Source organism: Babylonia areolata, chromosome 6 (assembly GCF_041734735.1).
Source record: "Babylonia areolata isolate BAREFJ2019XMU chromosome 6, ASM4173473v1, whole genome shotgun sequence".
Taxonomy (NCBI): Eukaryota; Metazoa; Mollusca; class Gastropoda; order Neogastropoda; family Buccinidae; genus Babylonia; species Babylonia areolata.
In genome coordinates this window covers 47249638-47276953 of record NC_134881.1, presented here as the reverse complement: position 1 = coordinate 47276953, position 27316 = coordinate 47249638, and the positions used below count along the sequence as shown (strand labels likewise).

Below are 27316 nucleotides of genomic sequence, written 5' to 3'. Positions count from 1 at the left end.
TAGAAATACACACAGTCTTCTTCTCCCTCAACTCTATGAAGAGTTATTGGGGCACCATACAGAGGAACTGTTCACCAGATTCCTTCAAGTCTGTTGGTTGTGTGTCAATACACAGTACAAAATAACAAGTCATTAAAACACAATGACAAGTGAATAACTATAGCATCAAGTTACGAACCAAAATCACCAACACTCTCAGAGCAGCAACAAAAATGTAATGTCGCCCACACACAGCAACAACTCTCTAATTCTAATATCCCCCCCCCACAAACACAGAGATGTACATGACTTGTGAGCTGCATAGTGTTCCCATCTTTTGTATTGATTATTACAGCAGAAACTTTGGGGATACTTCACCTGTACTTCACAGCATTCATCTGTTTTCACATTTTTATTTAATATGCAGAACAAGATTCAATGCCACTTGATTAAGCACATTTGAGTAATTTCAAATGAATAGATGTAACAGGAGATGTATAATGAGACAATTATTTGTTCTGCATAATTCCTGAATCCCAACAGACTGCTAAAAGTGCATTCAGGCCACTCTCCCAGGGGGAGAGTACATTGCCACAATCTATATTCTATACCTGTCTACATGTACATTTGCTTGCTGTGGGTTCTTTTACAAACTGCATGCTGAACACTGGACTGTAGATTACTGTCTCATCTGACTGACTAACTTTATCATTTTCAATATCCTGACAATATGAGACCTACATTGAAAAACAGATTCATTCATGCAGAGACCATGTCCCCTTACAGCAACTGATCATTCATCTAGAACATGGTAACTTTTGCAAGAACAGTATGTCCAGAAAAAGATATCTTCACAGCTGGCAAGCACTGCATGATTTTTTTTCTGACTGAAATGAGAGAGAGACAAACAGCAAACCAACTCAAGAGAGAGATTTCTGCTTGTTAATATTGCAAGATAGCTTACTAAGCTTATCGCAAAGAAAAAAAGTCTTCATCTATTTGTCTACCTATGTATCCTGTCTGTGTATTTATACATACATACACAATACATTAATTCACACTGTCACATATAAAGCGAAACTATCCAGCTGCAAACGTACACTCCCACTATTTGAAAAATAGAAAAAATAGAAAAAAAAGGAGAGAAGGCACTGACATAACACAAACGCTTCAATAGCAGTCTGTGTTAAACTGTCGTATAGGTTCTGGAGTAACAATAAAGATTGCCATTTACTAACACAAACAAAGTGAAGCCAGATGACGACACTGGGTATTTCCCAAAGGGAAAGAAATACCCCCAAACCAGCACTGCCTTCCTTTACGAATGAAAGAATGAGAAAGACACATGATTAAAACTCACAGATAACAGAATGAAAGAATGAGAAAGACACATGATTAAAACTCACAGATAACAGAATGAAATGAAAGAATGAGAAAGACACATGATTAAAACTCACAGATAACAGAATGAAAGAATGAGAAAGACACATGATTAAAACTCACAGATAACAGAATGAAAGAATGAGAAAGACACATGATTAAAACTTACGGATAACAGAATGAAAGAATGAGAAAGACACATGATTAAAACTCACAGATAACAGAATAAGAAAGACACATGATTAAAACTCACAGATAACAGAATGAAAGAATGAGAAAGACACATGATTAAAACTCACAGATAACAGAATGAGAAAGACACATGATTAAAACTCACAGATAACAGAATGAAAGAATGAGAAAGACACATGATTAAAACTCACAGATAACAGAATGAAAGAATAAGAAAGACACATGATTAAAACTCACAGATAACAGAATGAAAGAATGAGAAAGACACATGATTAAAACTCACAGATAACAGAAACAAGCCTGAAAAGTATAGGTTGGACACAAAGTCTGTGTAAAACAAGTTTTTTCCTGCAGGTACTTCAAACTGTTATTACCAGATTAATCTTCTTTGTAATATAGGCTGATAGATCATAAAAAGACAATGCTGAAAGGGGAAAAACAAAAAGCTATCGGAGATGTGTGAAAAGAGAAATATAGGAAAAAAAAAAAAAGAGAATGGAACACAAAACACAGAAACAACAAAAACAACAACTGAAAGCACAAAGAAAGCTAAGCATCAAAACAGTTCCAGTGGTTCCACAGATCAAAGGGTTGGATTCGATGATTGGTAAACCTTTATCCTGGAGGCCAGGCCATCTGCCGTCCTCCCATGACATGGAGGTGAAGATGGTAGACAGACTGAGCTCCATCCGGACCATTGTTGATCACTGTCATAACAACATGCAAAACCATAACAATAATGTCCATTGCAATAACATATCATCATTTTTTCTCCCTGTGTAGAAGCCAGGATTTTGTTTTTATTATACTTTACTTCAAATTATATTACATAAAATATATTTTACTCCAAATTATTCTGCAGAAAAAAACAACACTTACGATACATTAAATATTATTTTTCATCATGAGATGTTTGTCAACAAACATACAAATCGGACCTACATTAGGACCTGATAAGACATTGAACATACTGCATATGAGCTTCAAGCTAGAATGTCACCCAGTAAGTCAAAAGCAGTTGCATGTGCACTTTTCCACCCCAGAAATACGGACCCAAATGGACTTGCATACATATATTTTATTAGGGTACGTTCACACTAGGCTGTAACCACGATCTAACCAAATGGTTACATTGAGGGATGTAACTACCATGAGACAAACTCTAGATTTTTCATACAGCATGTGTGAACGGAAAGCGTCTAACCACTGTCTAACTATTAGGCTCCGCCCCTTTTCCCGCACGTTTTTTGACTGAGAGCAGCAGTTCTCGCTGGCTGGCTGGGTTTTGTTTTGCGCTGAAGTTAGACTGGTGGCATCTAACTACCGTTGTAACTTCGTTCTAACTTGAACAAGTTACAAGCCAAGTTACAGGGGTGCTGTGGCTGAGGCGTCATGTACAGACTGGGGGTATACTTTTGTTTTCTGTGGTTCCCGTGGGTTTCCATGAGGTGGGGGGTCTTGAGGTTGTGCATCTCCACCAGCCTGCTGTGACCTGCTGCAACCTGTTGGAACTTGGGTCTTGTAACTCCCTTTGAAAGTATAAAACCCCCTTGTTTCAGGGGGGTCTCTTCATTCCATCTTGACCTGTCATCATGAATCGTGGATTCGTGTAGACGCAGCAAGAAGAACGAAAAAAATGACAGTCAGCCAGCTTAAATACATTCACACTGTAACTGATCAAGTTACAACACGCGTCGATGTAACTCACTATAACTGACCCCAACCATGCAAAGAAGGTTGCAATCACTTGCAGTCGGTTAGATGTGTCGGGCCAGACAATTTGCATACTGCACGCAGCGTGCGTGCAAGGCATGCTATTTTGTTTTGACGTCGGAGTTTTTTTCAAACTCGGCTCCGCCTCTATTTTCTGCTCTAACTCACTGGAACCGACGGGGACTAGTGTGAATGCCTTTGTAACCGTTTATAACTTGATCGGGCGATGTAACCTCGAAAATTTTTTATCTCCCGAGTCATATTTTTGGGGGCCATCTAACCACCTATCTAACCAAAAATCGGGTCTTTCCGAAAAATCGTCTAACCGATGGGAACCCACTGCAACCAAAAATTCATGGTTCCAGTGAGTTAGAGAGCGATGTAACCATTTGGTTAGATCGTGGTTACAGCCTAGTGTGAACGTAGCATTATTAAAAAACACAAACAAACCCAGAACACATAACATATTGTAATTATCAACAACAAAAAAAAGAGTACATTTTCTAACTGAGAGACAAAATATCGCTTTCTAGAGCATGGTCTGTTGACCTTGACTAATATTGACTTGAAGTACTTGCTAAACATACGTGAAATTGAAAAACTGACTAGTTCAGAATCATTTTCCATACCCAACATAACCCCAGAGATAGGAGAAAATACAAGTCTCTTGATAGTGGTACCAGTGTCCACACTTTGGTGCAAAATATATCAACTGGTTCCTCAGTTTAAGGCACTTAAAACTGAAACAAAGTTAAAGAAAAAAATCCTTCCCGCTCAACTACTGGTGCTTTGGAAAATTACAAGGGATGCATGCAGAGATGTAACATAAAGTCTTCTTTCATTTTCTTCAAAGGAAAGTTTCTTCCTAAAATTACATTTATACTAACATACTTACCATGACCCACTGGTGCAGACTCTGGCAGGGGTCTGATTCCCTGTCCTATGCAACTGCTATCCTTGAGAAGGGGAGAAAACAAAAGTACATGCGGCTATTTACCTCGCCCTTATAGGTTACCTCGCCTGTGCATGCCTTAAAGCACCCTCTTCTGACGGCAGCCATCTTCCATCCCGGTCCTGTGCTTTCCAGTGGCTAAGTTTCATATTTTGTCATTTGCCATGACATAAAACTTATGAAACACATCAACACACAACACATATACAAACATACATCCAGACAATACCCTAACACACAAGACCACAATCATGGTGTATATATGAAAACCTATAAGACATGAATGTCTACATATCTAACATACCCAGACGGTATCCATTCTTCAACCCTTCACATTCAGCAACTTGTTTAGCCACCATCAGCAAATGTCCAAGGAGCTGTAACAATCACAGTTTTATTACTCTTTGTTTTAGTCATGTTACTTTCTGATTTTGCTAAATTTATCATCAGTCACTAATAGTAATAGCAATGTGACATATGAAACACTCAAATAGAAACTGCTGAGAGAGAGAGAGAGAGAGAGAGAGAGAGAGAGAGAGAGAGAGACAGACAGACAGACAGACAGACAGACAGACAGAGGGTGGCAGACATAGACAAAGACAGAAAGAGAGAGATGAATCAGTTGTAAATTTTAATTCATCAGACAATGCAAACAAATGTATGAATGAACAAACACAATAAGACAATGACTGCACACAAATCATCGTCTCTGTTTTGCTTTTAAACCACTGCACCTTGGGGCATGAAATTTATGTCCCTATATTGCACTGTTGTACGCCTACAGGACGCAACTCTCAGGCTGAATGTTCATCAGCACTTCACAGTTAAAGGGAAACCACCTGCTTTGCTTCTCCCGGTCTTCTAGAATGATTGAAGGCTGCTTTCATCACTTGGACTTGTTTGGTCTGTACTGTATGACCAATAGGCAGTGGGAAATTCCCAAGTCACATTCTTAGCCAATTTTTCAATACTGAAAGATATGGACAGAGGAGAAATCCTGTGAAGTGGTGAGAGTGGTGATTCAGGTACACATATGGTGTATGACAACAGTCACAAACTTAGTTACTTTATGACACAGAGTGGAAATAACAGTGATGTAAGTTTTGTGCTTGAGAATGGTCAGTCCGAGTCTGTAGCAGGCCAGAAGTAGAGTAACAGTGAACATAAACCAGTTGCCAGTGCAAGCACTGACATTGTACATGTATAGCTTGAAAGGGAAGGGAGTGGGGGTGATGAGATGGGTGGTCAGTCAGGCTGGCCACCAGCTGGTGGGAGGGAGGAAGGGAGGGTGGTATCTGTTGGCTGGGTGCCAACACACAGCTTGGTGGCCCAGTTTCTTTTTCATCTTTTTTTCTGGTGTAATACTGGACCATAGGCACCAAATGAAAACAAATCTGACTGGAAATCCTGGATTTAATTGTGATGCAGAAAATTTTTAACCACTTCATTTCATGGACATTTTCTTCGACTAGGTCTTAAAACAACAATAACAGTTTTACAATGGAATAATCATAACTTTATCACCTACTTTAAGTACAGTGTACGAGCAATCATGCAATATTTCAAGGATATATCTTTGTATTTGAGGAAGTAGTGGACAGTTGGTTTTTTTGCACTTATATCGAAACCCTGAGTTTTCCTTGACACACAAGAATGACAACATTGTCAAAACATTCGGCAGGCAAGGGGTTAACACACTGATGATGACCCTGCAGACAAAGAAACATATACTACTGGTTTCATAAGCACATACTGACCGACTGGTCTTCTTCCTTGGCATCACTCAAGCCTGGGATAGGTTTGCGTGGTATCACTAAGAAATGAACTGGTGCCTGGGGACTGACATCTCTGAAGGCCACGCACTGTAAGTGAAGCATAGAAATAAATATCATTCAGTCTATTTGTACCAGTCATGATAAGAATGAAGTAAATCAGAAATCAGAGGAACAGCATGGTAATGAATATTACTGCCAAGCAAATCACATATTAAAGAGATGAACAGATCTGTGCTATCTGAAAATCTTTAGCCAATGAATGTGCAAACCCAAGAACCACACATCACACACACACATTCACACACACAGTGTAACCAATTTAAGGACACACATTCACAAATACATTTGGCCCCCTTCCCATTGTACAAATTCCTAACTGTATAATCACAAAGAAGACAGAAAAACTAGTGACATAAGCAGATTAGAGTTTTGATCTTTAACACTATATATACAAGCTATACTCCTTACCCTCTTGAGTGTGAGTGGTCAATTTAATCTTCTGTCCCCTTTCCGACTGTACAAGCAACACTCCACTGACAAGGAATGTTCTGCATGCACACACCCACACCCACACATGTTTATTGCACATGGTAATAATAATGATGTTCTACTGATACATGACCATATAACATGGAGATAATGGTGAGCTAGTATACAACTCACTTTGTCGTCTTCGTAAATTATATCAGCTGGTATGGACTTGTCTAAAATCATTGAGAAAATAGTTGGCTTTGCAGATTTTCCTGCTGCTGCTTTTGCCTTTGACACCTCATCTGAATGGAGTGGCTGGGAACAGTGCTGAAACACACACACACATGCACATGCACACAGACACAACACAGAGAAAAAAGACCTATAAAAAATACAGGTCAGAGATAATCACATCACATTGGTAAAAACACATCTGAGTGCACTGAAGCACTTGTACCATTTTGCATGTGTTTATCTATTTATACAATTAAAGTGCACATTTATTGTTTCACACAAGTGTGTATGCAACTGTGTGCAAGTGCAGTCTAAATATTTCAAACAGTAAGGACAAGTAACTGAAGTCACAGAACCAAAGGTAGTGGAAAAGGATGAGGGGACAAAAGACATACAGACAATCTGGAGAACACACCAATCTGGATTAGTATCTAAACTGTAAACGGCAGGATAATAATTGGAAAAAAAAAAAAATGCACTGAACATCAAAGACATTAATTAAATTCAAGGTTATGGGCACTTGATGTCACATATTACAAAAGTAGATAGATCTGTCATAATTTGTTTCAATGTTTTATCATCACCATGTTGGTAAACAGTGCACAATCAAAGCACCCCAATAAAACAAAACAAATAACAAAAAAGAAAAAGAAAAAAAAAAGAAAAAGAAAAAAAAGAAAAAAGAAAAATAATCTAATCACAACCAACAGTTGCTTATCTCAATGTGTGTGTGTGTGTGTGCGCGCGCGCGTATCTGTGCATGCGTGCGTGTGTGTGTATGCATGTGTGCACGCATGGACTTGAGCATTCATGTCTGTGTTCATTAACCCCATCAAACCTTTTCATAAAAATCAAAATCAAAAACACACATAAAGACTTTTCACACTCACCATGTGAATTTTTGTTTTATTCAAAAGCTTCTTCAGGCCACAAGATGGCATATTGACTGTGTACATGCATGCCAGCATATGGATAGGTGTGTGTGTGTGTGTGTGTGTGTGGAGGGAGGGCGGGGTGGTGGTGGTGGTGTTTGTGTGGAAAATTAATGTATCCAACAAGCATATTTCACTATTTCTCATCATCATTGTTGAAAAAACAAAAACAAAACAAAATAACCAAATGAGAGAGAACTTAGAACTCAGAACTCAGAAATGTTTTATTGTAGAAGGCCTTCTGACCCATTACAATGTTGAGCACACACACACACTCCATCCCACACCTCCACACCCCTTCCCACATCTTCCCCCCCCCCCCCCCACACACACACACTTGCGCGCGCGCAGACTCGATTAAGAGAGAGAGAGAGAGAGAGAGAGAGAGAGAGAAAGAGAGAGAGAGAGAGAAAGAGAACACACTGAACACTGAAATGTTTAATGTCATAAGCTGAAAAGCTCTGGCGACATAGTAGGTACTAATCAGAATAAAATGGTGAAAAACAGATGAAATGGAACAAAAGGAAAAAACAAAAACAAAAACAGAATTGAAACAACAAACTAATAAGAGATTTGCGACACTTTGGCACTTTGTCATTAGCTTAAAAGTAGATGTGACAGGGGGGGTAATTTGCCTTTTTTTCAGTCATTTGTCTCCAAGGTACACAAGGTGGACAGTTTCAGTTTCAGTTTCTGGGTGGACAGTACACAGAAAACAAAGTACAGATAAATCATATGATAAATATTTACGCATGTAACATTGACACATATCATATCAATACAAACACATACTAAATTACATATAAATTATATAATAAATATCTGCGCATGTAACATCAAAACCCATCACATCAATACGAATACATCAAATAATTACTATGTCGAGATCGACCATGCAAATGTAGCCCTTCCTTTTTATTATGCTTTTTCCCTCATAGAACCCATACTAATTTTTAATTGATTAATGAGTATTTGGACTGATGATGGACGTTTTCTGTATATTTATTGCCTCAGATACATATTTTGCAAGTGAAAGTATCATATCTTCATTTTCTGTCATCAGTATGCCGAACAAATCTTTTCTCTGCGCTGGAGCTGTATTGAAAATGGTCAGTTTTTTCGTAATTCATTGTATCTTTTGCAAATAAATATGAAATGATTTTCATCTTTTGGGCTTTCGCCACACATTGGGCAAGGAGATGTTGCTATGTCTGAATCGAACCATCTTCTGTTGGCATTCAGTCCAAGTGCTCCCAATCTGAGCTTCGCAAAGCAGATTTTATACCATTTATTTGTTATAATCTTAATATACTTTTCTGTGTGAAATACTGATTTAAATGAATAGAACCATTTATACCTATCATTGCTCTCTATTTCTCCGTGCCGGTTTTATTTGTAACATGCTATAAGTCTATCTTTAAATTCCGATACAAAGCCACTCTCATGCCCTACTCCTTAACACATCCAAACCAGACTGAATCCATGTTCCGTTAGTGTTTTCTTGATGTGGAATACCCAGTTCTGTTTGCCCTTCTTCTCTTGCAGTTGCAGCATCTCGTATGCTTGTCTACACAATTGTGATGTTGGCAGTTTTGTTAGTTTGAGCCAATATTTTATGCATTTTACAATTGATCTAATATGCAATGGGTACCTGCCGGTTTCGTCATACATTATAGTGTTTGATGAGTGTAATGGGACACCAAGAAAGCGCTTCATTGCAAATGTATGTTCCTTTTCCATTTAGTTATTTGACACAAGTCCCCATATTTCCACTCCATAGTTCAAGGCTGGCTCAATTTGTGCGTTGAAAAGTTTCCAGAAAAGCTGTGCATCAGTCGAACGCAGTCTCCCGAGTGATTTTATAATTTGGATTACACCTTTTTTCTCTTTTCTATTTGCTTCATCCCATGCAGATGTCAAACTCAATTTTGTTGTGAATAACATTCCTAAATATTTATATGTATTGGTTACTTTGATTTCCCTATCACCATAACACCATTTTTCACAAGTCGAAAGATGACCTCCATTGTGGAAAACTATATTAGTCTTATCGAGATTTACTGTTAGTTGTAGTCTGTCTGTTTCTTGCTTAAGGGCATTTAATTGATTTTGTAACCCTACAGGTGTGTCAGACAAAAGAATATCATCATCAGCAAATTGCATAAAGAACAATTCTGTTGCACCAGGTAACATTTGTATTCCATGTCTTCCCTTCTTTGATAACTCCACTGCCAATTCATTGATGAAAAAGGAAAACAGCTGTGGGCTTAGCATACAACCTTGTTTAACCCCTCTTGGACACTGAACAAAGTCTGAATAAATATCTTTCATCTTTGTCATGAACACACACAAGTACAGAATCGTAGATGCTTTTAATAGCCATGTAAAACTTCCCATGTACCCCGCTTTTTCTTAGAGTACTCCACAGGTTGTTTCTGTTCACAGAATCAAATGCTTTTTTGAAGTCTACGAATGCTACATATAGCGTAGTCTTACGTAAAAGATACTTTTGGACTAAAGCGTATAAAGTAAATACATGGTCGACAGTACTATAACCTGTTCTAAAGCCTGCCTGTTCCTCTATGTTTTGTCATTCTAATTCTGTCCATTTTTTTCATCTTTGATTTAAGATGTATGTACACACTATACTAACTGTACTTGTCAAGGTTACTCCTCTGTAATTGTCCAGGTTGTTTGTGTCTTCTTTTTTATGTATAGGCACAATAATGGATTTTACCCAGTCCAACAGAAATGTTCCACTTTCAAATAATTTGTTAAATGGGTAACTAGGAATTTCATAACATTACTGTTTGCATTTTTTAGCATTTCGCTGATCTGGGCCAGCACTTTTACCACTCTGACACCTTTCCTGGCCAGCTCATTACGGAAGTCCTTGTTGGTGATTATTGCCATCTTGTCTTTCCGTCGGCTAAATCTGATGAGAATGGGTCTTGGTTGCCCGTCTTAGCTCTGTCCGATGCGGTGTGCTTGTTCTAAGTCATCTATGGTCCATGTTTTAATCCATCCCTCCACGCTGTTTAGCATGTCCAACATGGCCCTGACGCACTTATCGTTGTTTTCGTTCTGGTCACGCTGGGGAATCCCGAACATGCGCAGGTTTTCTCTTCTGGAGAATTCTTCCAGCCTATCAATATTTGACTTTATTTGGCTTAATTCTTGTTTCATGTCATGCACAGATGTTGTCAGTTTGTCTCCTCTCTTCCATCTGCAGACACGCTATGGCTGTTTTGTACCTATGTTTCTATGTCTGTCACCGCCTTTGTCAGTCCATCATATTAAATCTATTCAATCACAGCGTGCATTTATTTTTTCACACTGCTGCTTGACTTTGTCCAGGTCTGCCTTGATTCCTCCTAGGTCCCCTCTGATCAAGACTGTTTGTTGGTCATTTTGCTGTTGAATGGCTTGAAGGATGGTGAATATGTTGGCACTGGCATTCACTTCTGTCCAGGTCGGTGTTTTTCCATTTTCGTGTCTGTCCTGGTCTTGGTGTGTGGGGCCTGGATTCGTCTACACGTCGCCACTGAGTAACAATCTTCTAACTGAGTGCAGTGTGTACACACCGGTTCAGCCACAACATAATGACCCTGACTGCTGTCCAACACAGCATGACTCCCAACACAGTATATGTGCCTGTCATAAATCTTTCTTCCCTTCCTAGCCACCCTTCACACAATGCGATATTCCTCATGACAGCCACACATGCACTCAGCATTACAGCTGCTACAGCAAGGCAGACGAAGGTACACACAATGTCGCCGGTCATCACTCTGCTGACCGTCATCTCACTGATCAATTTCTGTCCTGCATGCATTCCATGGAGTCTCAACCTCGAGTACGCAGCACTGTCAAAACAGCTAATTCTGGCTTTCCAACATGCCAGATCAATCATCTTGATTCTTTTCTTTTTTGTCACTGTTTCCTGATTGAACTTTTGCCACAGTTGATACACATATGTTTCAGTAGCTGCTTAGATCGGAAATTATATGCGGAGGCTTCCATTCATGCAACGAGAGACAGAACGAGAGAGTGAGAGAGAGAGACATAGAGAGAGAGCTAACCACTGCTTGTACAGAGTGAGTCAGAATTTACCACTGCTCATACAGAATGAGTCAGAACTTACCACTGCTCATAGAGAATGAGTCAGAACTTACCACTGCTCGTACAGAGTGAGTCAAACTGGCAGCTGCAAGAAGGTGTGTGGCAATCTTCAGCTGGTGGCTCAAATTTGGCCGAAGTAATCTTGTAAGCAGAACCGCCATTTTCAAGTCATGGGTATTTGTCCTCTTCTGGCACAAATATAAATCAAAGAAAACAATATGAAAGACCAAACAACAGCACCACAAATAAGCAACAATTTTTTTGTTCACTAGAATTGTTTATTGTGAAGGTTACCTGATAACATTATCTGATATCACAATGAAATACACGCACACGCAAACACACACATAATACACACACACTGGGGAGAATGCAATCTTTAAATAAAGTGTAAATAATCCAAATAATACTTCACTCAAATTATTTCAGTATACATGGATCTATGCATCACACTGCATTCTACAATTATCAGATATTAACTCAATATCTGGTGTCACAATAAATAAGCGCATAAACACACCTCTTACACACCATATCCTCCCCCAATCAATTTTTTTCCCAACTTCTGGATCTGGATCTGGAGAAGTAAACAGCTGATGCCAAGATTGACTACAACTGCAATGGGTGTGGGTGTGTGTGTGTGTGTGGGGGGGGGGGGGGGGGGGGGGGGGGGGGGGGGGGGGGGGCAGGACTAGTGGTTTTGGCTGTGGGCAGTCTGTCTGAAGCCAGCTGACTGAATCGTGAATGTCATCGTCAGACATATTGTTCCACTCCAAATTTGTTCTTGTGAAACTTGAATGTGTTTCAGCTTGGAGCTGGACCATAAGTTGAAAAATGAAAAGCAAAGAAATGAAATTAATCATCCTGCAAGTAAAGATTACTTCATGCTGAAATAATACTTAAAGTGAAATAACAAATATGTCACATTTTAATGTTAATTTTTGTTTTAGTTGATCATGTACATGATTGTTCTTCATTGGTTGATCAAGTTTCTCTTCTGTGCATGGACAATGATTGCAATTGATCTCCCTCTTCCATAGAGTACCCCACAATCACCAGGTTGATTTGGGGAGTACTTTACAGTTTGGGTTTTGCAGGATGGACAATATCCAAATTCAACAACAACAAAAACAACAGAACCCACAAGCATGTCAGATACTGAGACTGGTAATACACTCTTGAATGTGGGTGTCAAGTTTGGGGACTTTGACAGTCTTCGCTGGCAGCCTCTTCCATTGGCTATGATAGTTAAAAACAAACAAAACAAAAAAAATCACCGTTATCTAACCATCAAGGTTCGAGCATAACAATGTAAACACTGTCGTCATGTTTTGATGGGCCTTTTCAAGCACAGCATCTTTGTAACGCTTGGATTTTAGTTTAAACCCTTACGTCGTTAACATAAGCCTTTTGTCTTTACCCCCTTTTGGCACTGTCAAAAGAAGTGAAATATGTTATAACAGGTGAGAAGAGAGAGCTTTGCAACAAAAGTAATCTTAACACGAACTTGTGAAGTTCTCCCCTTCAAAGCAGACCGAATGCAGCGATGCACTTTGTCTTGTGCACACGGAGTAATGTCCCTTGACAGCCAGATGGCAGTGGTGCATAAAGTTTTGATGACAGTACACCATACAGACGACAGTCATGAGTAATGAGGCTGAGTGAGGTTTTACTGTGACACATTGGACTGTAAATCATCGTTCATCAATTTCAAACATGACTTGATAGTTAAGAAAATCGATTACAAACAACAATGGCCGCTCAGCTTCAAGTTCCAAATCGCTTTGTTGACTATTTCGTCATTTGCGGACTCGACGCATCTTCGGGTCTGGAACCTGACCGTCTCTCTGGTGGGTAAAATACGTCGGAACTTATCAGCATGTTAACACTCGTCAGTGTATTGAGCCGTGAACCTTTCAAAAACTCATTATAACTATCTGTCATTTTTGGATATTACTTGATCCTTCCCGCGTTTGTGTTCTTGGAAAAGAAATTAGGTTTGAGAAACAGTGAACCCATTGTGGGACAAACAGAAATTTGTGACTGCTCGTTATTTCCTCGCCTCTGCCAAGCTCCTCACTCCTTCGCTTTATTATTTGTATTAATGTTTAGTTTTATGTATTTGTTGTTGTAGGCCAAGATGGTTTCAGTCTCCACAAATAGATGATTTTACTTTTGACAGTATTATTCAATTTATTGGTATAGAATATTTACCACTGGCATTACTTGCATACAAATTGTGAAATGGAACAGACTTGTATGCATATATATGTGCACATCACACACACACACACACACACACACACACACACTCACACTCACACTCAATCACTCACTGTGGAATTTTTGGATGCTAGAAGCTTTCCTTAGGTTTTCAGTTTCAGTTTCTCAAGGAGGCGTCACTGTGTTCAGACAAATCCATATAACAGATGTATATGCTGCATAACATCTGCTTGGCAGATGCCTGACCAGCAGCATTAACCAACGTGCTTATTCAGGCCTTTATTGTATGCATTTGTTTGCCTATCAGAGTGGATTTCTGCAACAGAATTTTGTCGGAGGACAACACTTGTTGCCATGGGTTCTCTTTTTAGTGCACCAGGTGCATGCTGTAATGGGACCTTGGTTTATCATCTCATCCAAATGACTACTCATAGACTTATGGAGTCATTTATAAACAAAGAGTTTAGCTCAATTCCCAAATTGACCACTACAATTATTGATTCTGAATAAAAAAAAATTAAAAAATCCAGAAGGGATGGGAAATACACTTAACACATTGTTTAAAATGTGGGCTTAAACTTTATTTTATTCAGTTATTGTGTTGCTGGATACCCCTCTTTTTTGTTTGCATCATAATTGGTTTGTGTATAAGATGCACATCAGTCTGTCCATTGCCAGATAATTTTGTTTTAAATAAGTGTTTTCCCCTTGCCACAGAACTTTGAGGATTCAGGGGGTATTCTTGCTAAAAACCTATTTGAGACAAAGAAAGTAAACATTTTTGCTCCGGAAAATAAATGTCAGCCCTGTATCTGGGTCCTCCCCCCGAAATTATTTTGACTGTATTGTAGGTAATTGTTAAGCCACTTCAGGCATTTGAAAATGAACATGATTTTTGAAGAACAGAAAAGGGCCTATTTTTATCTTCTCAGAATTACATTAAAAAGGAAAACAAACAAAATATAGATGGAAATAGCATACTTGTTGCCACATTATTAATTATACCTGGAAGAAAATAAACAGGTTATAAATTTATATCAAATTTAATTACAACTCATGTAGACCAGTAACTAAGTGAATAACTGTCCCAATAATCATAGCCGCAGGTTCAGTCAACATAAAAAGTTTTAAAAGCATGTTTTCAGAAACTGGGTAGTCCAGCTTTTTGATAGCGAAGACAGTAAGAGGTTTCCCCCGTTTGATGAATGTGTGGGCCAGTTACCGTTTCTACTGTGCATCCAGATTGTCTCCTCTACAAACAAGTTACTTTGGCACCTGATCAGTTACAAATGTTTGAAACAATGAAAACATGTTTCCTGTCCATTGCACTATCGACCATTGGTTTCATGATAAATTATTGTCTGTTGTCTATCCCTTCTGTGACAGTGCCCTTCACTGACATCCATGGCCACAGCCCCTTTCACTGACTGGCATTTGATCTATTCTGTTGTCTTACATGACTCCTTTCTCTCTCCTCACCCTCTTCCCACTCTGAGTGAACATACTCTTTGTCACCTACTCAAAAGCACTGTGTGGATAGCATCAAATGGACTGTCAAGTTTCGTCACTGTGTCATTCACCTTGTTCAAATACATCATTTAACAAGAGACTTAGAGAGACCCATTATTATACCTATCCATAATCATTAGCATAGCTTGCAGAATTGCGTAAATCTGCTGACTGGGACCACTATCTTTACTGACAAGGTTTTAACACCTTTTTTTGTATATGAGGCAAGCCACCTTTTCATGCATGCTTCACATGGTCCAGTTAGCAAATCATTATCGAGAAGAAAGGGGGTTTCCACCTGAAACACACATATAGATGTGCTCATTTAGATTGTATTTTTATAATCCAGATACAACGAACTAATCATTTGGAGGATGTTTATAAATTTATATTTATTGAACCAAACCCTGATGAAGGAAAGATCAGAATGGATGCAGGACGTAGTGGGCATCTCATTAGTCATTGGCTCTGGGGAAACACTAGTGTTGGATGTCAGGTGATTTCTTAGGGTACTGAACAGGTTAAAGATGTTGTAATCCATGTCTATGAATGGTGTGTTACAGAAAACATAGCTACCATGTTTGCTCGCCATAAATGGTGTAGGCTGCTGAAATGGCATGGTAAAAAGTCAAAGCATATAATTAATGAATTTATAATGACATAAGATATATATATGTGTATACATACACCTACATCATGTACATGTAATAATATAAGCCCATCTGTAGGTAAACATGCTTGAATGTATGTGAGAGCTGCAGTTCATAAATGCAGAAAAAAAGCAGCTTTGTTTGAAACTTTGTGTGGTGGAGATAAACACTGAAACAGTAAATAGGTGAGAATGTTATCATTTCTTTGTCCAAAGTGAATGTGTAATACTAGGCATGGGAGTGGGCCTAGTTTCTTACTGCAGTGAATGAATTTTCAGTAGTCCTCTTGAGTTTGTGATGGGTACTTTATAGTTCATTATGTAACATCGACAGTGCTTGACACTGTATTGGCAGATGAGCATCTTTGATTCTTAACCATCCTGCCACCTTCCTCATTCCTCAATACTGATGAAGACAGTTAATGGTAAAGGTTTCATTGTATGCTGCTTCTTCTTCTTCCTCTTCTTCAGCGTTTGTGGGCTGCAACTCCCATGTTCACTTGTTTGTACATGAGCAGGCATTTACATGTATTCTGACCATTTTTACCCTGCCATATAGGCAGCCATACTCCGCTTTCAGGGATGTACATGCTATGTGCATGTTGGGTATGTTCTTGTTTCCATAACCCACTGAATGCTGACATGGATTACAGGATCTTTAATGTGCGTATTTGATCTTCTGCTTGCGTATATGCACGAAGGGGGCTCAGGCACAAGCAGGTCTGCACAAAAGTTGACCTGGGAGATTGGAAAAATCTCCACCCTTTACCCACCAGGCGCTGTCACTGACATTCTAACCTGGGATCCTCAGATTGAAAGTCCAACTTTAACCACTTGGCTATTGCACCTGCCGTTCATTGTGTGCTGTATTATGAGTCCAAAACATGTTCTTCTGGCCATATATTTTTGTTTTTAAAATAAAGGTGAGGATTGCAAAACCTTGTGATCAGAAGATGATTGTTCAACTGTGTTTTTTAAAGCGGTTTTAACAGAAGTTATGGTATACTTTTACAACAAATAAATATGTTTAAAATCTGAATGATTTCTTATTGTTTTAAGATAATTTGTGATAGGAGAGTGAATAATTGGTCAGAAATTGTGACTTGATCAGTTGTGAACTTGATGGTCATTGATCTGGAATTTATTTGCATCAGTTGATCACATTCTGTGTAAAATAAAATTCAAGTGGACAATTTTTTTTCTGGAAGTGTGTTTGGGGCATAGTTGAGGAACAAGTGGTGGGTAACCAATAGATGTTACAAATAGGTAACTAGGTTCAGTGTTTGTCAATGTAAAATGTTACAGAATGTGTAATAAACACTCTTCCTCTTGTACCGCTCACTATTAGTGTGCAGTATCAGTGGTAATTTGATGTTGAATTTATACTAAGCAAAAGATACAAATCAGTCTGGTTAAGGTGTGTTTGATGTGTTTTCAGGTGACACCTTACAGTGTGCTCCGTTGGACAGAGCTTTCAAATCCAAGGTTCTCGCTCACTACCCAGAATCTGTACCATGGAATACTTTCGACAAAGATGCTGTGGGAATGGTAGGTTGAAGTGAATGGTTTATCTTTTATTGTAAAATTCTCTCTCTCTCTCTCTCTCTCTCTATATATATATATATATATATGAATGTGAATAATTATTTGTTTAACTGCTTGCTTCTTGTGTTTGCTTCTGTCATTTGACAGTTTGTTAAAGTATTGATTATAATGTAATGAATGGTTTATAAGATTATTTGCTGATCTGTCCACACCTTGATGATAGCATCTTCAGTTAAATTGACACATTTATGTCACCAGAAAGTTATCTGTTTTGCTGACAACCTTCTACGTTATTTGTAAGAGAAAGTATTCCTTAGAATTTGTATTTTAATTTAACATAAACTGATAAAGTAGAAAGAAGAAACTATGAAGGAAAATATGAAATATTGTTATAAAATGCATACAGTTTCTTTTTGAAAAAAATCTTTTTTTTTATCTCAACTTTTTTTCTTCAGTCAGTGTTTTCAGAATATCATTTTATTTCTGGTTTACCCATCATGTGTTTTGTCTCAGTGGCATTTTACTTATGCTGCTCATTCAGAATTATCCATACAGTTACACTGCCACACCCAAGTTATTCTGCTGCAGTCAAAGCACCAGTGGATAGGGAATTATTGATTTTGTTTGTTAGATCTGTTGCTATGGAATGGTAGGGGATTTATTTTGTATTCTAAGCATTTAGACATTTAAGAATCACAGAAAAATAGTGAATTATTGATGCCACTTGTTAGATTGCTGTGGGGAGTTTAGAGGTTTATTTCATATTTTATTTTTAAGCATTTAATCTTTTCTGAAACACAGAAAATAAAGTTATTATAAGCTGATAGTGTTAGATTGCTAGAGGGTTTATTTTTTTTATATTCTAAGCACTTAGACTTTAATGAAATGCAGAAAGTAGGGTTATTGCTGATACTGCTAGATTGCTAAAGTGTTTATCTTATATTCTAAGTATTGATACATTTCTGAACCATAGAAATCTGCTTGTCTGTCTGACAGCTGTGCATGCCCAGGGGCCTGTCTTTCAAAACACAGCGCGACAAACGTCTCAACTGCTTCCACTCCTTCCTCATCACCCGCGAGGATGGCAGTCATGTTTACGGTTCAGCACTGGTCTTCTTCGAGGAGGTGACGAGTCCGGACGTGTGTTCAGCAATGCAGACACTGCACACAATGCATGCAGCAGGATCTCAAACCTTCCGCGCTCTCGGGAGCGGTGATGGCTTGGAATCTGTGAAGAAGATCTCTGAGAGACGGACTCGCGAGAAGTCTTGCGAGTTTGACAGCTCTCGTGATAAGCTGTATGTGACAAAGTGCATTTGCTTAGTGACCTGCTTGCCATACACAGCTCCATGCAGGAAGTTTTTACAGCAGCTGTATGACATGGCCATGAAGTCCTCATCTGGTGCCTTACCTCTGGAGGCATATGTCAGTAATGTGATATATGATGTGCCTCTCCTGCCCCCTGGGAGGAGCATGAAGTTCTATGGGCCCGCTGGACCCATCTTCAGTCAACGGCCCAGTGAGTTCAGTTCTTTTGTTGAGAAATTTCCTGTTCTTTTTACAGTGTTACTAGCGTTATACTTGCACTGTTGCACTTCTAAACATTTGCATTGGAACATAGGTTTCGCTGAAGTGTGAGAGTGTGCCTTTCCTCTTTGTAGATGAATTGATGTAGAATAGAAATGATCATATTTTGTAACATTGAAGAACATTTCCATAAGCAGCAGATGACAATCACTAGTTTCTACAAAAAGTGGATTCCATATATTATATAAAAGTTTATAGGTAATATTACAATCACTCTGGTCTAAGTTTGTGTTTATGAATGTGTATTGTGTATGTTTATATTGATAATACACACAGTGATATATTAATATTTTATGTATACTGTTTCTGTTGTATATTTGTGTGTATGCATGCATGTAAAAAAGTAAGTTTTATGAAAGATAAATATATATATATATTGATTATCAATATCACTAATATCAGATAAAAGGAGAAAAGGGTTTAGTTAGACCCATAATGAATAAAAAAGAGTGAAAGAAGTGGTGTGTATTACTGTTTAAGTAGTTCATACTAATCATAGACATATTGTAAGGTTGGTGTGGGGTGAGGGTGTGCTTGTGAGCATGCTTAAGTGCAATTGTTTTGTTTTTTTTTGTTTTTTGCGAATGCACTACATTAATATGTGTAAATGGATGAATGCTGTTTTTGTAGTTGTAATGTTTTTGTTTGCTTATTATGTTTTGAATGTTGCTTTTTGTGAAAAGTAATTTTATTTGGAATTATATGATATCATAATCTTTATATATATATATATATATATATATATATATATATATATATATATATATACATTTTCACTTCATTGTATGTTCTTTATGTTCAGGTTAACATTTCCTGTTTCTCTTCTTCAGTTCTTGTATACCATTTTACCATAACTTTTCATTATGGTTTAGGTAGGAAGTAAGTATACTTTGACATGGTTCTGACCTTGTTTTGAATGGCTCTGGTAGTCAGATGAGATTTTGCTTAAATTCACAATGCGTAAGTGGTTTGATGCAGTTCAAGTGGATCTTAGTTGTGAAAAGGGAATCAGAAGCATTTCTGATTTGATTTGATTTGATTTTTTAAAGATTTTTCTGGGTATTTGGAAAAAAAAAGTTGACTTGCAGCTTGTGATAAACTCATAAAGTGACCATTTGTTTTGTTTACAGATATTGGGGAACCCCCATTGTTTGACTTTCCCTTATGGGAACTGTTTCGTCTGCTTGGGGTGGACAATGTTCTCAGTGTCTTCATGTGTGTGCTGTTGGAACATCAGATACTTTTCTACTCTTCTGGTGAGTTGAGATTGATGTGTGTGCTTCACATCTGTTGTTTGTGAAGGTGTCAATAAGAATTCTTGTTAATCTCATAGTACAGTGATGTAAAGACTAGAGCTGTTTTTTGTTTCAGTTTTGTTTGTCCTTTGTATGTTACTTTTATTTGAATTGTGCATTGTTGCACATGTCATGTTTATTTTAACTGAATATGATTTATTGTGGTGTTGCGTTACTCTGTGTGTGTGTGTGTGTGTTGTTTTACTGTTTCTTTTTTACTTGTGTAAATGAAATATGTTTGTGTAATCGCTGACTGAGTCTTGCTTTTTTACTTCTTACATTTAAACATATTATGTGTATGATTATGAATATCAATGTCTTTGAGTGTGTTTATAAAATTTGTGTGTGAATTCAGAAGTCAATATGTTTTACTGATTACAAGGTACTTTACATAAGGTGTAGCATGTTATAAGGTACCCATTAAAATGATAAAGCGAAAAAGATAAAAAATCAGAAACAAAACAAACTGTTGTCCTTGTACTAGTTGCAAAGCCTTAGAAATCACTAACATTGAAATTGAATATATATATTTATATATGCATGCTTGTACACACACATATATCCATCCATAAACAGGCACATGCATACTTGCACACACATGATGCTTTCATCTGCTGAGACAAGCCAGGAAATTTAGACTCGGGGAATCCCTGACAAATGTGGAGCGTAAATTCAGCATTGATATGCTGATTGGTGTAGCTGTTGTGGCTGTGTTTATACCTTCAGTCAAAGTCGATGTTGAGGTCAGGATGTCGTCACTGGCAATATTATCACATCTGCTCACATGTCTGCTCTGTTTATTTTCTCTTATTGTTTATGTGCTATTTTCAGTCTGATTCATGGGAAGTTTTCATTCATTTTCACTGCAGCGAGTGTGATTCAGTTCTGATTTGCAACAGCATTTCCAGAGATTTTATTGATACAGTAGTTACAATGTATTTTAAGGCACATGGGTCAGAGTGGAGGAGAAAGAGTGTTGCCTAATAGTCTGTGAAATGTACCACATGCTGCTTTACAAATTAATGAAATGACAGCAACAAAATGGATTAAAGAAAAAAATAATAATAAAGAGGGAAAAGATTCATGTATTGATCTCTGTTCTGACAGTTACGTTGGTCATTGGTGTGCAGATTACCAGCGCCTGATGCTGGTAGCAGAAGGCTTGAACTGTCTGATATTTCCCTTTTCCTGGCAACATGTCTACGTACCCATCTTGCCAGCCTCTCTGACCCACTTCCTGGATGCCCCTGTGCCCTATGTCATGGGGCTCTATCGCAGCAGCCATGAAGACCGCTCAGAGCTCAAGCTTCCCAGTGAGGTAGGTAGCTCTTAGTAGGTAGGGCCAGCCCTTTTTTGCGGGTTGTAGACAAAAGCTTGTGTGACCTGAATTCATCAGTGATTGTGATCATGTTACACAGCCAGTGATACATGTACATTCCTCAGTTAAATCCAATTCAGTGGATAACAATCTGCATTTGTGTTATATTTTTTTTGTGTGTGAATGTTGATTGCAATACATCACAAACATGAAAAGAGCAAAGGAAAGACATTAGCGAACAACCTGTGGCACCATTTTTCCAGAGCAGCTGGCAGACTATTTCAAACACCTACTGTCAGAAAACCCACATGGCAGGCGATAACACAACGTCCGTGGCTGGATGACCACTCAATGTAAGATGACTGAACAACATTCAGGAGAGTTGTCTTGAATCTGGTTGTGAAAATGTTTAGATTTAAATATTCATTTTCATTTTCCTTGTGTTTTCAACTGTACATATATTTCAGTCGGCAGCCTTTCTGAAAGGAGCTGAATGTTACCTTGAAGACTTGGGCAATGGTTGACTGTCTGCTTGAAGGTACCGTCTGCTAGGGGAGAGTGCCCAGGACTGGGTCAGGGGTCCTGTTCGTGTGGTAGTGATGGTGGCAGGGAGATGGACCTGCCGTATGGAGCAGGCTGGGGAAATCTGGTGGCTGGGGATATGGTGTGCCACAGACAAGACAGGGCATTTGTCCCAGGTTTCACTTTCAGGGACATGAACCTAAAAAATCAGGGACATACAAACAGAATCAGGGACAAAGTTATGCACTTAATTTTTACATAGAAAAATGAAATGCTTTGTAGCATTACAAAAATTACTTGTACTGCAGAAGAGACCTGTGGTTTGCACTTTTCAGGTCTCTGAACTCACACTCCTTGTAAGACCTCTCAGAACTTCAGCTGGTCTGCACTTGGTCAGCAGAGTCTCAAGAGTGCCATGTCCTTGTTTGCTCCGGAAAAAAATCTTTTCACAGCGAACAGATGAATGGGCTTTGGTCAGTATCTTTGACATCACAGATTGAAGGATTTTTAACATTTTTTCTCCATCCTCTTTCGCCTGGCAGATTTTGCCCCAGGTCAGATCCACTCTGACCTCAGTGAAAGATGATGTCAGAAGCCAGGCAAAGTCTAGGCATTGTTGTATTCTTAGGAAGCATTTTGGGGAATTTCTCCACAAAGTATCTGACAGAATTGAAGTCACTGTCTCTGATTTACTGGATCTGCAACAGTGGCATTTTTCAGTAGCTCGCTGTTCAGAGGCAAATGTCAAAAATCTGCAGGCCTCCATGAAGAAAACTTTATCACATTACCCATGAACTTCTCCACTCTTTCTTTCCTCAGTCTTGAGTTGCTGTCTGCCATGAAGGCTTTTGCTGGCACTCCTGTGATAATCTGACTGTCCTTGTATTCATGTGGTCGGATATCATGAGGTCAGTTTGCAGAACTCCTTTACTGATAGTGGCAAGCTGCGAATAGCATGCAAGCAAATCTCATTGAATGCAGATATCATGGTGAAATTCACTGCTTGGCAGAGCATTTGCTTGCTTATGAGCGTGTAAATTTGTATCAGATATGCAGTGACATTGAGAGGTATTCATATAGGACCTATTTTACTGGACCTGATAAATATCTTGATTTGGGTCTTCACATTCACAGTTTTTCAATGATTGATGCCTGTGTTATTTCCACTCCCTGGAGTGAGGGAGGCCAGAGTTCGGTCTTTTTAATGTGATATTTATTGAAGTTTTAACATTGGTTTCTCTCTCACTGGTTTAACTAAAAAAAATCTTTCAGCCCTTAGATGCCCCTTTGTGGTTGATTAGGCTGAGTATAAGTAGTATGATTTCATCATAATCATTTGGTTGCTTTCAAGACACTGAACAAGTGTAAGTTACCAGTAATCAGGCATACTGCAACAAGAAGTCAGCTTCATCACAAGTCAAGGTGCTGTTTATTGTCATTTACTATGGACAGCATTGTTTTGCTTTAGCCTCTGTAGCAAGGAACATCCCAGCTTTCTTTATGGTGTTGGCAACAGTTTTTGTGTTGATTTTTTTCTTCCCAAGCAGCAAGTAATCAGCAGGCTTATTTCATTGAGAGTGGCTGTTCTGAAGAGTCTAGTCTTTGTATGCATTCACCTGTTATCACTATATCAGCCACTCTTTCTGTTTAGTTTCTATTTGAAGGGGTGGCTCATGGAAATGTCCAGTAGCTGCAAAGACTTGGTGTGGTGGAACCTTCAGGAATTCAATTGCTGGAATGGAATTCATAGATACAATGGTCTCCTTCACACCTTTGGTGTGTGAGATCATGGTCCTTCATAATCACTGCTGAATCAGGATAGAGTTTTGATTGCTGAAAAAAGCCTCTTGGTGGCTTCCAAGAGCATTCAGCTGGCCATTCCTTTATCATCTCTGTCATCCAGACTTCAGGATTATCCGTGATCTCAGTCCCTGCAGAATGGCCCCTTTGTGGTCATCTTGGCTGTAGGCAACATGATCTGATTTAATTTGATTCACTGTTTAGTCCCTGCTGTTAACTTATTGGGCATGGTCATACATTTGTACAGAATTTATGGTGGTTTCTTTTGAACCTCTTTTTGGGGGTGGGGGGCGTGGAGGGCGTGGGGGGTTGAGTGCTGACCATCCAGAAGTGGCCTCTATCTTGGATATCACATCTTTAGTCTCCTGGTAACTGCTGCCTATGTTATCACCACTGGGACCAAGCTTGACAACAGACTTTCCACACCCTGGACTCAGTGGAGGACTCACATGAAGACCTTCTGCTGCTGAATCCTGATTAATATCATGATCTTGGAATTTCACTTCTTTTCTCTCCTGATCACTGCTGTCTGCATATGGTCTTTCCTGACCCGTTTCTACCTATGGTGTATACCTTGCAGAATGAAATGTTTGCTGATTAATTGCTTGAATGCTGCATTGTTAGACACAAACACTTCATAGCTGGCTCAATAAAGACCTACTTCTTGAAGTTCATTCGAACTCTGTTTTTCAGTTTCTGAATGAAATGAGCTGATTGACGAAGACATGGTTTTTGAACTGGCTTTTTTCACACTACTTCAAGTAACCTCTTAACATTGTTTGGTTGTTCTCTGACAGGTTTTTAATTCCCAACATGTATTTAGCCCTAAATTGCCCTTTGTGGTTGGCTGAGCTATGAGCAACATGGTTTAGTAAGTGAGCTAGAGAATGTGTCTGTGTGCGTGTGTGGGTATGTGCATGTGTGTATGTGTGTGCATGCGTGTGCATGCATGCGTACATATGTGTTGTGACGGTGTGGACATGCATGTGTGCAGGCCAACATGTGCTTTGTGAACGTGGATGACAAGGCGGTGGAGGTGCCGGAGGAGCTGCCCAACTTTCCGTACTCCAGCGACCTGCGTGCAGAGCTTAGGCAGCTCCTGAACCGATACCATGCCATCTTCACCAAAGAGAAGCAGGCAAGCAGCCAGCCCACCACCCCTCGCCATGGCAGCAGTGCTGGGAGTGGTGGCAACAAGGCAGGAAGTCTGGCTCCAGATGCTGCCGGCACTGGCAGTTACCCCAACTCTCCTAAACGTATGGAGATTTTACAGCAGAGCGAGGCCTGGAAGAAAATCTCCAACCTGGCCAAAAAGACAGGTGAAGTGAAAATGTGTTGTGAAGATGAGAAACAAGTAGACCCAAGATGAAGAGACAAATAATGACATTACATATCTATGAGGACACATATAATCAAGATATTTTCTGTATAGTTGTGGACAAAAGTGCAGTCATCAAACAAGCCTTACAGAAAAGAGAGGAAAATCATCAGCTTTGTCCAAAAGGTCTGGTAGAGTTGTTTTATATATTGTTTTTTTTTGTTGTTGTTGTTTTTGTCCTTAGAGAATGCCATCCTTTTTTGAGGGAGTATGATTTAGAAAATGAAACGCATTCAGAAAATATATAATTTCTTGAATGTTATGAGAAGGTAGCTCTATCAAGTTTTGTGGATATTCTGAGGTCAGTTTTACACACTCAGTCTGATTAAAGATATGAACAAAACTTTTAAGCTAAGATCATGATGAATGAATTACAAGTTGATTCCTTAATCCATCACAGAATTGCCCTAATTACTTTCAATTTTTGATTTTTAATTGCAAAACATTTATATATATATGAGTGAAAAATTAGACTTACTGAAATTTGTTTGCTACTGGCTGTATGATCAGGTACACAATCAGTGTGAGAGGTCCACAATGATAAATACAGTGTGTGGTATGTCTGTTACTTTGGTGACATAACTACACAAAGGATCCTCCTGCCCTATGTGGACAGTCCAAAGTTCATACACATGCTATGTTGACATTTCCTCTATTCATTGGTTGTTAGATGACCGTTATAAAGAATATGTTAGTGCTGTCAGACATTTAAACAGTACAGCGATCAAGCTTTGCTGTATGGAAGATGAGATCATCTTTGCCTGTAGATACTAACAGTCATGACAACTCTATGTTTGACATGAAAATCAGCTAGAAAAGACAGTGTTGTTGAAACAGTCAAGTTTTGAGTTTGAATGTCTAACACTAGGGTGTGTGTTTGGGGGGTTGGGGCATATGAGTTAGTGTAAAAATATATATATGCATGCTTATTTATGTGTTAATGGATGGGGGTGATTGTTTCTCAGAAAGCGAAAAAAGAAATGAATAAAGCTTATTATAAAATAAATATTGAATTAATTACTTGCATAGGAAAAATGAAATTTAAATGTTCATTATCCTTTGTCCCCAAGCTCCTTTGGATAACAGACTGACCATGTATTGACTGGTGGCAGGTGTGTGGGACTCCATTGAAGACTTTGCTGAAGAGGAAGCCCAGCATGCAGCCTCTCAGGAAGAGCTCAAAGCCAGAGCCATTTCAGCTGACCAGCTGTCTGAAGGCAAAGAAACTGTCCCAGCAGAGGAGCTGGAACACCTCAAATTCAACAACTCTGTAAGGGAGATTTTTCTCAACTGTTTTGTGCATATGTTCTTAGGATATGAAAGCTTTGTGGTGAATCCGTCAAACGACATGGAGTCGTGGCTTACGAACCGGGAAACTATGCACAATTTTGACAAAGCGGCCTTCCTCAGTGACCAGCCGGAGTCCCACTTGCCTTTCCTCTCGCCCTTCATCGAAACGCAGATGTTTGCCACCTTGATAGACAATAAGATCATGTCTCAGTGGGAAGAGACGGACCCCTACTTGTGTGTGTTTGACACCCGCATCAAGGCCTTAAGGGACACTCTGGCGGAGGCTCGCACCTTCTCTTTCCACCCCTGCAATACCATCGAAGATACCAGTAAGTTTGTGCATGTTGGTTTGAATGGTATTACATGAATGGTCATGCATTTCCTTTTTGTAGTGTTTTCCTTTCAGGGTGACAAGAGTCCAAGCTTAGAGAAGAATTGAAGAGTTTATTT

The 27316-nt window shown here is 38.9% G+C and overlaps 2 protein-coding genes across 8 annotated transcripts in view; one reads left to right on the top strand and one right to left on the bottom strand.

Annotated features, from left to right (window-relative positions):
• Positions 1-106: 106 nt before the first annotated feature.
• On the bottom strand, positions 107-13316 carry LOC143283095 (putative HIT-like protein Synpcc7942_1390). Of its 2 annotated transcripts, none has more exons than XM_076589174.1 (6): positions 13258-13316; positions 11804-11938; positions 6655-6789; positions 5974-6078; positions 4521-4593; positions 107-2258 (listed from the first exon to the last, which is right to left on the bottom strand). In XM_076589174.1, the coding sequence occupies exons 2-6, from the start codon at positions 11909-11911 to the stop codon at positions 2167-2169; spliced, it is 513 nt and encodes a 170-aa protein (XP_076445289.1). In that variant the 5' UTR covers positions 11912-11938; positions 13258-13316; the 3' UTR covers positions 107-2166. The 2 variants fall into 2 exon arrangements, with proteins under 2 accessions (XP_076445289.1, XP_076445290.1); XM_076589175.1 differs by having other exon boundaries at positions 11804-11935; positions 13258-13303.
• A 47-nt stretch (positions 13317-13363) lies between these two features.
• Positions 13364-27316, top strand: part of LOC143283094 (DENN domain-containing protein 5B-like) — a 65273-nt gene continuing 51320 nt past the window's right edge. For all 6 annotated transcript variants that reach the window (XM_076589173.1, XM_076589170.1, XM_076589172.1 and 3 more), the window contains exons 1-7: positions 13364-13600; positions 17570-17679; positions 18673-19195; positions 20394-20519; positions 21689-21876; positions 25193-25517; positions 26689-27195. In XM_076589173.1, coding sequence (XP_076445288.1) covers positions 13504-13600; positions 17570-17679; positions 18673-19195; positions 20394-20519; positions 21689-21876; positions 25193-25517; positions 26689-27195 — 1876 coding nt within the window. In that variant the 5' untranslated portion in view covers positions 13364-13503. The remainder of the gene's footprint in view (positions 13601-17569; positions 17680-18672; positions 19196-20393; positions 20520-21688; positions 21877-25192; positions 25518-26688; positions 27196-27316) is intronic.

What these genes read in the sequence shown, in the direction of transcription:
- LOC143283095 (XM_076589174.1), bottom strand. Translation starts at nt 11,911, where the DNA reads ATGGCGGTTCTGCTTACAAGATTACTTCGGCCAAATTTGAGCCACCAG. An exon ending in TAATTTACGAAGACGACAAA is followed by an intron (nt 6,079 to 6,654) that starts GTGAGTTGTATA and finishes CTTCACTTACAG; the next exon opens with TGCGTGGCCTTCAGAGATGT. An exon ending in GAAGAATGGATACCGTCTGG is followed by an intron (nt 2,259 to 4,520) that starts GTATGTTAGATA and finishes TTGTTATGACAG; the next exon opens with TGATCAACAATGGTCCGGAT.